This window comes from Camellia sinensis, chromosome 6 (assembly GCF_055761805.1).
Source record: "Camellia sinensis isolate YWXY chromosome 6, ASM5576180v1, whole genome shotgun sequence".
Lineage (NCBI taxonomy): Eukaryota > Viridiplantae > Streptophyta > Magnoliopsida > Ericales > Theaceae > Camellia > Camellia sinensis.
Genome location: NC_138966.1, coordinates 74963589 through 74977410, shown reverse-complemented (window position 1 = coordinate 74977410; position 13822 = coordinate 74963589). Strand labels below are relative to the sequence as shown.

General features: G+C 31.1%; 1 protein-coding gene across 1 annotated transcript; it reads left to right on the top strand.

Annotated features, from left to right (window-relative positions):
- The first annotated feature begins 12043 nt into the window (after window positions 1-12043).
- LOC145792305 (uncharacterized) lies at window positions 12044-13403 on the top strand. The gene has a single exon (XM_082873067.1). The coding sequence runs from the start codon at window positions 12198-12200 to the stop codon at window positions 13299-13301; it is 1104 nt and encodes a 367-aa protein (XP_082729193.1). The 5' UTR covers window positions 12044-12197; the 3' UTR covers window positions 13302-13403.
- Window positions 13404-13822: the final 419 nt, after the last annotated feature.

Below are 13822 nucleotides of genomic sequence, written 5' to 3'. Positions count from 1 at the left end.
ACGAACGCAAATTGGTCACCAAAATATCTTTAGAGAGGTTATTGCGCAAGAGGTAGTGATCTTAAATTACTTCATGTGAGACGCACATGGTGGATTCCGTTGTATATATTTATCGCAAGAGGTGCTGATAAGGCTTATGTTTGAAATCTATAATTGCGCAAGCTGTGGTCTTTTTTTTTTTTAAATCGATCACTTATTTTGAGATGATGGGATGTTGACACTATTATGGTTTGTGTCATAATGATTAGCAGATGATGATGTCAGCAGGCAAGATTGGCTCACTCACACGAGCAATCGCCCTTGGCGCTTGGGAGCAAGGAAGGATGAGACTAGTGGTTTATTTTTATTTGGAGCCAAGAGAGGCTTCAATAATGCACTATATATGTCGCTTTGGTTACAACCAAGATGAGGTCGTGTTAAGGATCAAGCATGGATATTAGTACCCACTTTCCATGCTGTGCCTGTTATGATTTACCAGATGCGAGATCTCATTTGGCACCTGGAAGGCGAGCAAATAGAGAATTCGAGTTAGGCGTTAGAAAGCGACTAGACTAATATCTGTACGGTGTATCGAGTATGACGTCACTCCTTATGGAAGAGTTACTCCACCGTAGCATGTATTCATACTATATGTGCTTGGCGACCGAGTAATGAAGTGACAGAATGGATCCCTGTTTCCTCACCGTGTGAGTCTTACGTGTCATTATTGATATGACTTTCATTTATGTACGCTTTTGTGACTTTTGACTATGTTATAAGGTAAGGGGTTGATGCTCTGCTACTTTGGTATGTTGCCTGCGGTCATGTATGATTCGGCCTTAAGGGACATCACTGGGAAAGCGGTCAATCCTAAACTAAATAGCATGAGGGCAAAGGGAAGATCATCTAATATTACACCACTGTTGTATATTCACTGCCGGCAACTCACATCGCTCTGTATGAGAGGCGGATTGAGTGTGAATATATTTCAAGAATTGAGAGGGTCAAACATGCTCTTTTTGAGGGATTAGAGATGTTTTTTGGACCGGTGTAATTAGATAGGTCTGGGGTATATGAGACACTATTTCTGTTCTTTTTGGGTTGATGTCTCTATGCTGGCTCATTTTGAGTTTCTAGTATAGAGCTTTCACATGCAGGTGTTCTCAGCAGTCGCACGGTGCATTGACTAGTATGAGATTGTTCTTTTTTGGGGAGATTAAGATAAGAGATGTGGCAGTGTCATGCTAACTCATGTGCGAGTGGGAGATGTTAGAAATTGGGCGCCCATGTGGCATGACCCTTTGAACCTGAACCTTTTGAACCTTATCCATATAAGTTTGAATTTGAATTCAAAACTTATTTGGATAACCATTCAGGATATCTATATCTATCATATCAATAGATATGGATAGATGGATAGATTGATATATATGTGGTTATATAGCAGATTATATGGCTAATCTATGAGATACGTATATCAGATATACGTTATCTGGTTTTTTACCCATAACCTTTTTTCCCATACTCTCTCTCTGACTCTCTCCTAGAAAATAACGATCAAGCCATTTGCACTGTGACTTGTGTGGGTGATACTCATTTTGTAGTATCACTCCACTACTGGGTTCGTTGTTCAGATTTTGGAAGCATGTGATTTACCCACGAAGTTCTTCGCTACAAGGTATGATTCTGATATTTTTTCCCGCTGTAATATAATACTTTCATTTACAATGCATGATTGTCATATGTCTTATTTTGAGGGCGTTACAAACTAAATTGATAATATATATATATATATATATATATATATATGTTTAACTATCTTTATTTTGAGAGTTAATTTGAATTTTTATTTTTATTTTTTTGGTGGATGTTTGTGTATTTTTTATATTGTTGTTATTATTATTTTTGATATATGTAAATTGATAATACAGTTTTGAGTTTTTTAATAGAATATGACGTCTTATATTATTCTTTTATGAGTTGGCCATTTTTTTTTTAATTTCGTAAACAAATTTTTCAATTTTTTTATTTGTAACAAATTAAAAACATTTAATTGACTTGCCCGTCAATGAATAAAATTTTAAATAATGAACACTGTTCCATAATTTATGGATTTTTTTTAAAAAAAATTATCACCCATGCATAGAATAAGAAAAACTAAAACCACACATTTTCTCTTTTATTTTTTATTTTTAACTCTTTAAAACTCCAATGGTACCTTTTCATTTCCCCAACATTGTCTTTTTAAATTTGCAAGGATAAAAAACTATACCGGAGTTGTATAGTGGTTAGTGGGGGTGGTGATCATGGCAACAACAATGATGATGATGAGCTCAGTCAAAGTTTTGTTTGGGTGAGTTTTGGGTGAGTTTTGAAAAGGTGAATATTACTTAGAAGAATAGTAGATAGTTTGGGTGATGAATTGATTTTGAAAACTAATGTGTGGTTGAGATTAAATATGAATTTTACTATATAAAAATTGAATATGGATCATATATTATTTTTTTATATATCATTTTGGATACTTTTGTTTAATTATAAAAAATTATTGTGATCACATGTTATTTATCATATGATATATTGTTATTGTATTATTGTAATGAGTTTTATTATTAATGTCTATTATAAATAAAAATATGTTTCGTTATTATTATTATTGATAATATATCTCTTTATTTATTTTTTCAATGTTCAAAAAACGATTTATGTTCATTGTTAGTTTTTGTAGATGAGAATTCAAAAATAAATTACATATAATTCAAGTTATAACTAATTTGAGATTGAAAAGGAAAGTTCCAAAAGAAATTATAATTATATATTGTGATGACCAGGTCCTTGTTTCCTTTATTTTTCTTCTTCCTTTATTCTCCTTTTTATCTTGATTGGGCTTGAAACGTCCGGAGATGGTTCTCTAAATTTGAGTTCTTTTTCTTGTTTGGTTCGGTGTCGATTTTCCTTAGTTCCGAAGAGTGTGAGGTCAAGTCCGGATTGGTTGGGGGTCAAACCAGAACATTTTCTGGCCTGGTTGGTTGGCCGCACATGCGGAAAAGGTGAGGCTGCACGTGCGGATTTCAGGGGAGGGTTGGGCGTGCACACTGTAATATATGCATGTGTGTGAGTGAAGTGCAGAAGGTGCCGCACGTGCGGGAGTGATAGCCGCACGTGCGGGGAAGGGCGCCACACGTGCGATCGGCCTGGGTCCGAATTTCTGCATTTTTGTATCTTTAGGGCCGAGTTGTATATCGTTTTTAGGGCTTCACTCTCTCACTCTAAAGGCCATTTTGCTCTCCTTTCTCTCTAGAAAACCTTTTCAAACACTAAAAACCCTTTGATTTTGCAAATCCCTTGGATCTAGATTCATCATCCTCATCATCTCTCCCTCTCAAGCTTTGGAGATCAAGAGCTAGGGCTTTCTTGGTGTAGGAGAAATTGAAGAATCCTCATCTTGGATCTAGGGTTTCATCTTCTCTTCACCATCAATACTTTGAGGTAGGGTTTTCTTGAGTTACATGTACATGTTGTGCCATATAAATGTTGATTTGTGACTCTTCTAGTGATTCTCATGTCAAATTTCTATTTTTGAGCAAAAATGTAGAGAGTTTTAAATGTGAGTTTTAAATCTCAACCCTATGTTAATCCTTGGGAGTTTTTCTTTTCATTAAACATAAAAATGATGATTTGGTATGATTTCACCAAAAAGAGGGGGAAAATGTCGGTTTTGACGAAAACGCTAGAATTTGGGGATTTTTGGAAACATAGAAATGTCCATGGAACTCTTTCTTTTCTTTTGATAAAAAGATGAAGGTGTGTAGATTCCATCATGTGGTTTCAAAGATAGAAAGCTTTTGATTTATGGAAATGGAGAACTTGTTTTAGAAACTATGGTTAAAGATGTGATGATATATGGTGTGAGATGACTATTTGTTGTGTACCTTGAAATTGTGAGAATTATAAACATGGGAATTAATGTTTTGAAAAATACTACTTGTGGTCTTAAAGAGACTAGATTGTGGAAACTTGTGATTGTAAAATTATAACTGTGTTGATGACACATGGTCTTTTTGTGAAAGAACAATGAAGAAAGGAAATGAGAATTGTGACTGTTGGCATTATCGTGGAGACATTTGAAAAATGAAGAGATGTTATCTCATTGATATATTATCATTAATGTGCATGAAATGAATTACTACCATCATCGCATTCTCATCATGTTTACTTGAGAAGGATTGTATTGTAATGAGAATTAACGGAAATATGAAAGGGGTAAATACGTTGATAAGTCCAATTGGGGGTGTAGATGACTTTGATAAGTTGGCCTGAGTGTCCATGGTGAAAGACTAGAAAATCGCGCGGATAGGTGTCGAGCCTTCCGGTTAATACTGGTAAAAATGAAAATTGGGTAGTACTTGTAGAGTCTACTTGCAGACACCAGCCTAAGAATTACCAATGTCGTATTTATCGCCCCTATTGCCTTAAATTGAAAGTTTTGAAATGTGTTGAGATTGCAAGCTTTTATTAAAAAAATGGAATTCTTCAAGAAGAGTATGAAATTAATTTTGTTTAAAAGAGCATGGCATGGCATGGACATTTGCATTTTTATTAAGAGTTGCATAACTGTATATACTTTGTGAGAATTCTTTACTGGGCTTTATGCTCACCTCTATGGGATTTGGTAGAGGTAAAGATGTTGTGATCCCACCAAGCTAAAGGTGTTGTTATGTTTTGATGAAAAGGAGATCACTTTTTCTTTTGTTGTAATTTTTGTAAAGCTTATGGCTAATTTGGTATGGGTCCGAGAGACTATTTTGTGTAATCGGGCTATTGCCTTAGAAGATGTAAGCCCTTAAGGACATTTTATTGTTTTGAGAATAGATGTTTCACATGCTATAGATTCATGTGTTCTTTTGTTTTGTTGAATGTATACCGCATGTGAAACTTTTGTATTAAACTCATTTATTAAATATGTGAAGATGGAAGGATTATTGTTATTGTTTAGTGAATGTTCATTAATGTGGGTAGTTCATGTTGAATTATTTCAGGGCGTTACATATATAATTTTAAAATATTTTTAAAAAAATATAAAGAAAAATTGGAACTATAAATTATAATTATCAAACAACCTAATTCTATTACGAAAAAAAATTAAATGAAAAATTGATCAAATTTAAATTTATAATTATTAAATATTTTTAATAAGACATCAATTTTTATTCAAGTTCTATCATGATCTGGTCTTAAATAGTTTTTCAGATATAAATATATCTTAATATTGATACAATCAATATTAGACATATTTTGAGAAGGGTAAATTATATCGATAGTCCCTGCATTTTATCTCTTGTGTCAATTTGATCTTTGTTATTTTGATTAGCTTTATTTTGACCATTAAATTTAGATTTTGTTTCAATTGGTCTAGTTAATAATGTCGGTTATGCTTTTTAAAATAAAATAGTTATTAAATTAGTTGGCATTAACTTACTGAGTTGAACAAATTTATAATTTTATTTATAAAATTATAACAGATGCTACTCATGTGTGTATTTTTAATAAAAAAAAAAAACTAGCAATTATATCAATTAGACCAAATTGAGACAAAATTATAAATTTAGGACCAAAACCGAGCAAATTAAAGTTGCGAGGACAAAAATAACACAAGAGTTAAAATATAAAGACTGTCAGTGTACTTTATTCATTTAAGAATAACTACATAATTTCTTAATTGATTTTAAAATTGTTAATAAATATACCAAACAAATATGTACACAATTCCTATTTTTGTTATAATTTTTTTAAAGTATATTTAGTAATTAAAAATTAAATAAATATGTGAGTCTACTAACTCATGGAGTGGACATGAAATAGACGATTTTCCAAGGATTAGGCTCAAAACAAGAATTATTGGCCAAAAAATCGACTTGAACTAAATTTTCTTAGCTACTTTTTAGTATTTAATCCAATATTAAAATCTATCAAATTTGCTATATCAGTCACAAATTGATAAGTTATGATAAAATTTAAATTTATTAAGACTAGAATATGACCTACAATTTAGGGTGGCTCTATCTTAAATAATTTTTTCATCCGTAAATATATATAACTATTCATTTAATTGTTTTAAACATAAATATATAGTTTTTTAAACTAAGTTCAAATTTTTTAATTATTATAAAAAATACTTACAAATATCTATTTACTAATTTAATAAATAGATAGGTTAAATGATTCATATAAGTTGGGAATAGACAAATATAATTTTTAATGATTACGTGAAGGACAAGTTGGCGTAAATCTAATGTTAAGCATAAATTTAATATCACAAGTGAATTCTAATCCATTTTTACGTAAATCTTATAACATAAAATACATTATAGTTTTGATACTAGACAAATTTTTAGACTTTACAAAAAATGAAAAAATTAATATATTGACAAATATAATTTACGACTATCATATGATAAATTAAATTTACGAAACTCATATGACGAAATGTATTTATATTTTATCATAAATATAATTTTTGTGATTTATTTTTTAATTTTTACCAATTAAATTATGACATGTATTTGTTATTAAGAATTTAGAGCATACAATTAATGACATAAGAATAAACAAAAATTCTCTTATTTGTAACTATGATAGAAATGAATAAAATTTAATAGATTCTAAATTATTTTTACTAAATATTCTGATAAATTTTTTAGATTATTATTTAATTAAAAAAATTATTTTTTGATTATTTATTTATACCCGTGTATAGCATGGATAATTATGCTAGGTCATTAAAAAAGTTAAGTTGATTTGATAATTATAACTTATCTAATTTAGTATACTTATCCCAAAAAAATATATGATCAATTTTTAAAAATACATTTATTATTTATTTTTTACCATTCAATTTTTTGTATCAAACGGGCCAAAATGAATGCCTTAGACCATCTCCAACGGTGAACCAAAATTGATATCAGATTTAAATTTTGATGAAAAATATACTTTTTCATGCTCCAACCGTTGCATCAAATGAATATCAAAATGAGAAATCAGCAAAAAAAAGTATCAAACTGAGAACAAGTTCCGGATTTTACCAAATCACTGTTACTGACCGTTGAAAGAGATACATCGGTTGCCCGACCGGTTGCCCGGCCGGTTGACCAACCGGTCAACCGGTTTCCTTTGAAATAACTAGGTTCAAACCGGTCAAAAAAGGTTCAAACAGGTAAAAAAAAAAAAAAAAAAAAAATTTGCCCAAACCGGTCGACCACCCGGTCGACCACCTCCCCAATTCTGCTTTGATGCTCACCGTTGAAGTGCCTCGTATCAAATTGAAAAAAGCGTCATTTTTTTCATCAGATTTGATGAAAAAAGAAGTTAAGCGTTTGAGATATCAAATTGATTTAATTATTTTTGTAGATGGTATACATAAAAGAGGTGCAAAATAACTGATTCAGATTGCGGAGACTCCTTCCTAGGAAACATCGCAAGCCCAAGAGAGATTATTCGGTGGTCTTTACACATTGCACCACACTATTGACACAACTTGGTGTTATCCCTTCAAAAGCACATAAAAGTAATACTAAATTTTATTAAGGAAAATTACAATTCAGTGCATGTTTCTAAAACAAATTTTAAATCAATGATAAAATTTATTAATTTTATTAATTAAAGTGATAAATATTTTCATGTCTGTGTAAATTTTTTTTTTTTTTTTTGTCTCATTTGTAATTTTTCCTAATTTTTTACTATTTCATACAAATAAAAACACTAAAGTGAATTTGCCCAAACCGTTGAATAATTTTCCAGGGAAGAGACAACAAGGCTACTCACATTATATCTCAACAGTTTGTTTTGTTTTTTTAATAAGCCAGTCATATTACAAACAAAAAAAAGAAAGATATATAATGAAAGTCAATACACATCTTTTGTAGAGAGAATAAAAATAAACAAAATAAACTACTCTATCAAAAAAAAAAAAACAAAAAACAAAAAACAAAAAACAAAAAACAAAAACTAATTATAGAAGACAAACACAACATTCACAACAAAAATGATTCAAAATTTTCCTCTAACACTCTTCAAGTTATGAAGTTTTGCAATCTGTTATTCTCTTTTGTAGTCTCTCCATTACTAGTCACTTGAAAATGAACTCCATTTATTTTTTAGGCTCTTCATTTGGTACAACAACTCTTGACTTAATTCTTCATTACTTAACTCTCCTATATCACACGATTCAAGAACATCAAAGACATTAGATGTTGAGGGGGCAAAAGACTGCATCTCTCTCCCTTTGTTTATCAGTGTCATTAAACTTACCTACCATTTCTCCCCGTTTTCTTCACCACATCCCATTTAGTTAGAATTTGTATTTTAGTCTCATTGACTCTCCACACTTGTTTGAAAGAGGGAGGGTTTAAAGTCTTTGGCTTTTGAGGACACAAATCAATAGTATGATCAAAAGTCTTACAAACATCAACAAGACTTCTCCCTCTTCTTCTTCTGCCATGTATACTATTTGAACTCCAATACATACATATGCACTTATTATACATTTTTAAAAAAACTATATTACATATTTTTGTCATAAATATTGCGTAATTTTTTTGATAAAGACATAAGAATTTGTATTTTTAAAATAAATTTATACATTTTTATAATAATATTATACATTTTTTTTTACCAAAATGTTTTTTAATCATAGTATAATATTACTGTAAAAATAAGTAATTTTATTTTTAAAAGACAAATTATCATAATTTAAAAAAACTACGTAACATTTATAATAAAAAAAAAAAAAATACAAAACAAGGTATAACATTGCCCAAACTGAAAGTCTTCCTATTGTTCATCCCAAAATACTAATTTAAATATCTAAATCTTAAAATATGATTCAAATTTTTAGAAGAAAGACGAAATAATTAGATAAAAGATCCCCTACTCTACTCTTCAAGTAATCAATGATATATTAAAAAAATATTCAAACTTTAAAATATATAAATCAAATACAGTTCAAGTCTAATTCTCACTAAACTAAATTTATTTACATTGCACATTTTAGATGTTGGACATTATATATATATATATATATGCACAACGGTATGGAGCCTAAAAACTTCATCTTCTCAAATCTCTCATTCCTCAACTTCAGCTTACCTCAAATGATTGTGCCATACCATTTGATTTTGAAGGAAGAGGGTTGGAATTGAATTTTATGAGAAAGCACTAATCAACTATTAATGATAATCTCTTTTGCTAATATGTCAACATTCTATCTTTGGCTTAAAAATATTTATTAAGTTTCTTTTCTTAATCATTGAGTCACACAAAATTTTTGAAACAAATCAGTTTTAAAAGTTGAGCTAATAATTAAGATTATATTGAGACAGATAAACATAAAATTTAACAATACTATGTACACAAAATTCGCGCTATGAAAATTACATAGAATATTGAATGTATAATTTAGATTTGCTTAAGACTTGAATTTCACCACGTAATAGTTTACGGGTAAATTATACTTATTAATACTCTTCTCTCTTTAGTTTGTTTACTTTCAATTGTAAGAGTCAACCATTTATATTTTAAATCAAATTGTATTTTTACAATTCTATCCATTTACCATTAACAAGCTAACATAAATTAAAAATAAGGGGATTAAGTGAATTTTTTTTGTACAAGTATAAGGACTAAATGAGAATTTAATAAAAGTATACTTATGTTGTTTTGGGTATGACTTATTTTATTTTTTTTCTTATTATGAAAAAAAAATTCAGAAAAGTAGAGAGGTGATGTGACGTAAATAAATCAATAAGTTACTTAGTTTTTATGTTGCCAAAAGGGACCAGATGTGAAAAATGACACTTTCTACAACATATAAGAGTTTTAGAGACCAAATTTTTTGGTCTCTGAAAGTGAAAATTTTGTTGCAAAAGACATTTACGGACCAAAATCTATCGTTATGGTTATAGTCGCTAAAAGATCATCCCGAAAAATAAAAAAATAAAGCTTTTAGCGATAAAATTTTGAAAATATCACTAATAAATAGATTTTTAGGGACAAAATAATATGGTCTTAAAATAATTAATTTTTTTAGATAAAAAATTTGGTCCAAAAAGGATAATAATTCATCACTAATTAATGTCTATTTTTCGTTGCTAAAAATATAATAATGACAATTTTTGCAACAAAAATATTTGAGTAATGCTAGAGATCCAAAAATTTTACCAAACTTTCTATCAAATGTCTCACATGGGTGTGGGACCCACATAGGACCCATATGGTGTGGGTCTCACATCCATGTGAGACATTTGATAGAAAGTTTGGTAAAATTTTTGGAGTCCCTAGCATTTTTCAAAATATTTGATCCTTAAAAAAAAAATTGTCCTTAAATTTTGGTCTCTAAAATCTTAATTTTTTGTAGTGAAATATACTTCAAATGATAAATTCTGTCAACATTGTTAACGGTAGATGAATAAAAAAATGACATTACAACTTGACTTAAAATGTAAGGAATAGACTATTACAATTAAAGGTGAAAAAATCAAAATGAGATTTTTGTGAAACTGTAAAAAGTGTTAAATGTAATTAATTCATAGTTTAATCTCAATCACACAATGTGACGGTTTGGTGCAACTTATATGTGTTTCTTATAAGAATTAAAAAAAATAAAAAAATAAGACTAAATGAAAAAAAATCGCAAACAAGTCCAATTGAAATCAAACTACACTATTTAGGTCAAGTTTGGCATCCTCAAAAAAATTCAAAAAGTCAAAAAGTCACTATCTTATTTAACTCACATCATCTTATTTAAGTCACATCACCTCTCTATCACATTATTTCAAACCCAACCCATACCCAACTCATATTTCATAAAAAATCAAAAAGTACACTTATTTAGGACACCCCAAACAATCCCTTAGTTTGGTGCTCTAAATGTATGATTCAGGTCTCGTTTAGCAAGTGATAATTTTAATCAAAAAGTGACTAAAAAAAATAAAAAAACTAATAACTCATACTAAAAAGTCAAAAATTCTTTTTTCTCTTCACTTTTTACATATCTTTTCGTAAAAAAATCAAAAAGTCATCCTAAATATACTAATTTTTTTTACGTCATATTTTAACCAAAAAATTAAAAAATTACTAAAAAAATTTATTCCCAAACGAGACCTAATTCTAATTCTTAAAATATATGAATGTAATTTACCGTTCAGTCTGTAATTAGTTTTTTTTTATTTAAATTATTTAAGTTTTTTTTACTGTAACAAATTATTTGACACAAATTCAGACTCTCTAAATAAAATAATCTATAAATAAAGTATAGCAAACAATCTCGTTATCTTTACTGTACACACCGATCTCTACTGAATTTACTGATTTAGGAATATAGACAAAGCAGTGTCAATTCACTGCATATAAGCATGTGAAATTCATATGTGTAAGCATGCATGGACCCACTAACATCCTTTGAATCCCACATGTCTCGTTCGTTCACTCCCTCAAACACGTACCCAACATCTCCCATTCCAAGTGTCACTTCCACCTTTCTCCTTCCTTCTTGTTTGCCCACCTCTCATTGGCCCATAACCCCACTAGCTTCTGGGGAAGCAAGGATCCTCTAGAGTTTTTTTTTTCTTAAAGTTTCTTAAAGTGATGCATTGTATGGTTGAGATTTAATGACAAGTTACATCAATTTTTCAGCATTAAATTTCAACCACACAATACACCACTTTAAGAAACTTTAAGAAAAAAATACTCTAGAGGATCCTTGGTGGCTTCTGGGAGCTTCTATTTACACACACTCATTATATTTTATGTATATTTTTTCTCAATAAATAACTTGTTTTGAAGTAACATTTTGAAAATAAACATTTCTTTCAACAATAGAATTTTATAATTTTTTTTATTTTTTCAACATTCAACTCTTAAATATATTTATTTAAATTATATGTGATGTCCATAATAATAATTCCACTTAAAAATATAATTATAATAAAAATAATCACCATTAAATATAGGTACAAAGTGAAATGACTGCAAATAGAAACTCCCCTTTCCCCCACTCTGAATGAAATAACCTCCCACCAACACCACCATCACCATCTCCTCTCACTCCTCTGTCTCTCTTTCTCTCTCTCTATATATAGTTCTCCCACTAAACCATTACAGTAACTTCAAAGAAAGCTATTATACTTAACACTTTCAAATTTCCAATTATTCCATTGGATGATATGATGATGCAGGCTTTGAATCCCTGCACTACCACCACCACAGCAAAAACAGCTGAGATTATGTCTAGGTACAGACCCATTGCACCCAGGCCTGAGATTTCAACGAACTCCATTGAGGGCTCTAATCATAATAGCTCATCTGAGTCTCCAACCATCAGGCGATCTCCTTACCTGAGGAACGTATGGCCTCACTTGCAGGCTCGGCCTACCCGAACCAGGAAGAGAGGAAGGACAGCTGTCGCTCCTCCCCCCATCAAGAGACCAAGGTTACACTTCTTTGGTCTCACCTCTTCCCCCGCCAACAACCCATCCTTGCAGGGTTTTGCTCATGGCGGCTTCAATGGCCTTCCTCAGATTTCCGTCTCGAACAGCCTCCTCGGCATCCATGAAAAGCTAGCTCAGACTCAGACCACTCCTTCAAGCTTGGTCACTCTTTCTCTCCTCCCATGTCCGATCATACCCAATCAACCTCCACCGCCGGAACTCAACGGAATCAAACCTTGTGAATTTGAAGAGGTTATAGATTTGAACAAAATAGCTCAAGTTGTTCCTGAAGAAAAGGATCTCCTGCAACAACTTCAAGGACACATTAGCACCCATGTCATAGCACCACAGCCTGTTCGGCCGGTTGGCTCGAGCATATGTGTCGGATCCATAAACGAGGATCAGGGTTCAAACACAGATCCTCGAATTCCCAAGAAGAAGAAACGAGAGGAGGTAGAGGAAGAGGTTGAGTCAGAGGCCTTGCCAGCCGTGGTATCGGACTCGAACAACAAAGTAAGGCTAGCAAACTCGGCTTACAAGGAGATGGTGGGTCAACCAGAATGTTCATGGCTGGATTCTATGGTTACATGCGATGGTCGGCACGCGCGCGGCGGTGCATGCAAGAGGATCTGTGGGGAGGTGATGCTTCAATTTTCGGATTCGTGTGTGCCTGTGGACTCATCAAATGGGTTTTCTTGCTGGGTGACAATTGAGTGGGGAAACAATGGGAAGAGCAGCACAGTCCATGCTTTCTGTGATGTAATTAGGCTAACCTGCGAGTCCAGGGACTACCACTTTGAATGGAGGTTCCATACCAGAGAGGCTTCTGAATCTGCTTGAAGCTTTTACTGTACATGGTAATCTTAGTATACTAAAAATGCCACTAAGTATTATTTGCATATATAAGTAATGAAAGAAAACTTTTTTCAGCATTTTGTTTCATGGTTGGATTGAAAGAACCTATTTATTTATTCAATTTTTATATTTTTTGGGTTTTTGGTATTAGAAGTCTGGATTTTGTTCAATCACTTTAAACATGATACCCTTAATTGGTTCTTATTCTTTTACTGGTTCACTCACTACAAGAAATTAAGATTTTAAAGATAAATTTTTAGGAACAAAAATAATTTGTCTGTGAAGCTTAAACTTTTAAGGTCAAAATAAAAGAATTAAAAAAATATATATTTAATCCTACTATTACATTTTTAAGACAAAGCTATTGGGTTACAAAAATGTTACGGACTTTTTGCCTACAACTTTAGTTGGTCCCCAATAAACTAACTCATATATTATTTTATTTTGTTTTCATTGTTCGAGCTTCAATAATCGGGATTTCATTCCCTTCTCTACATCACTATCTC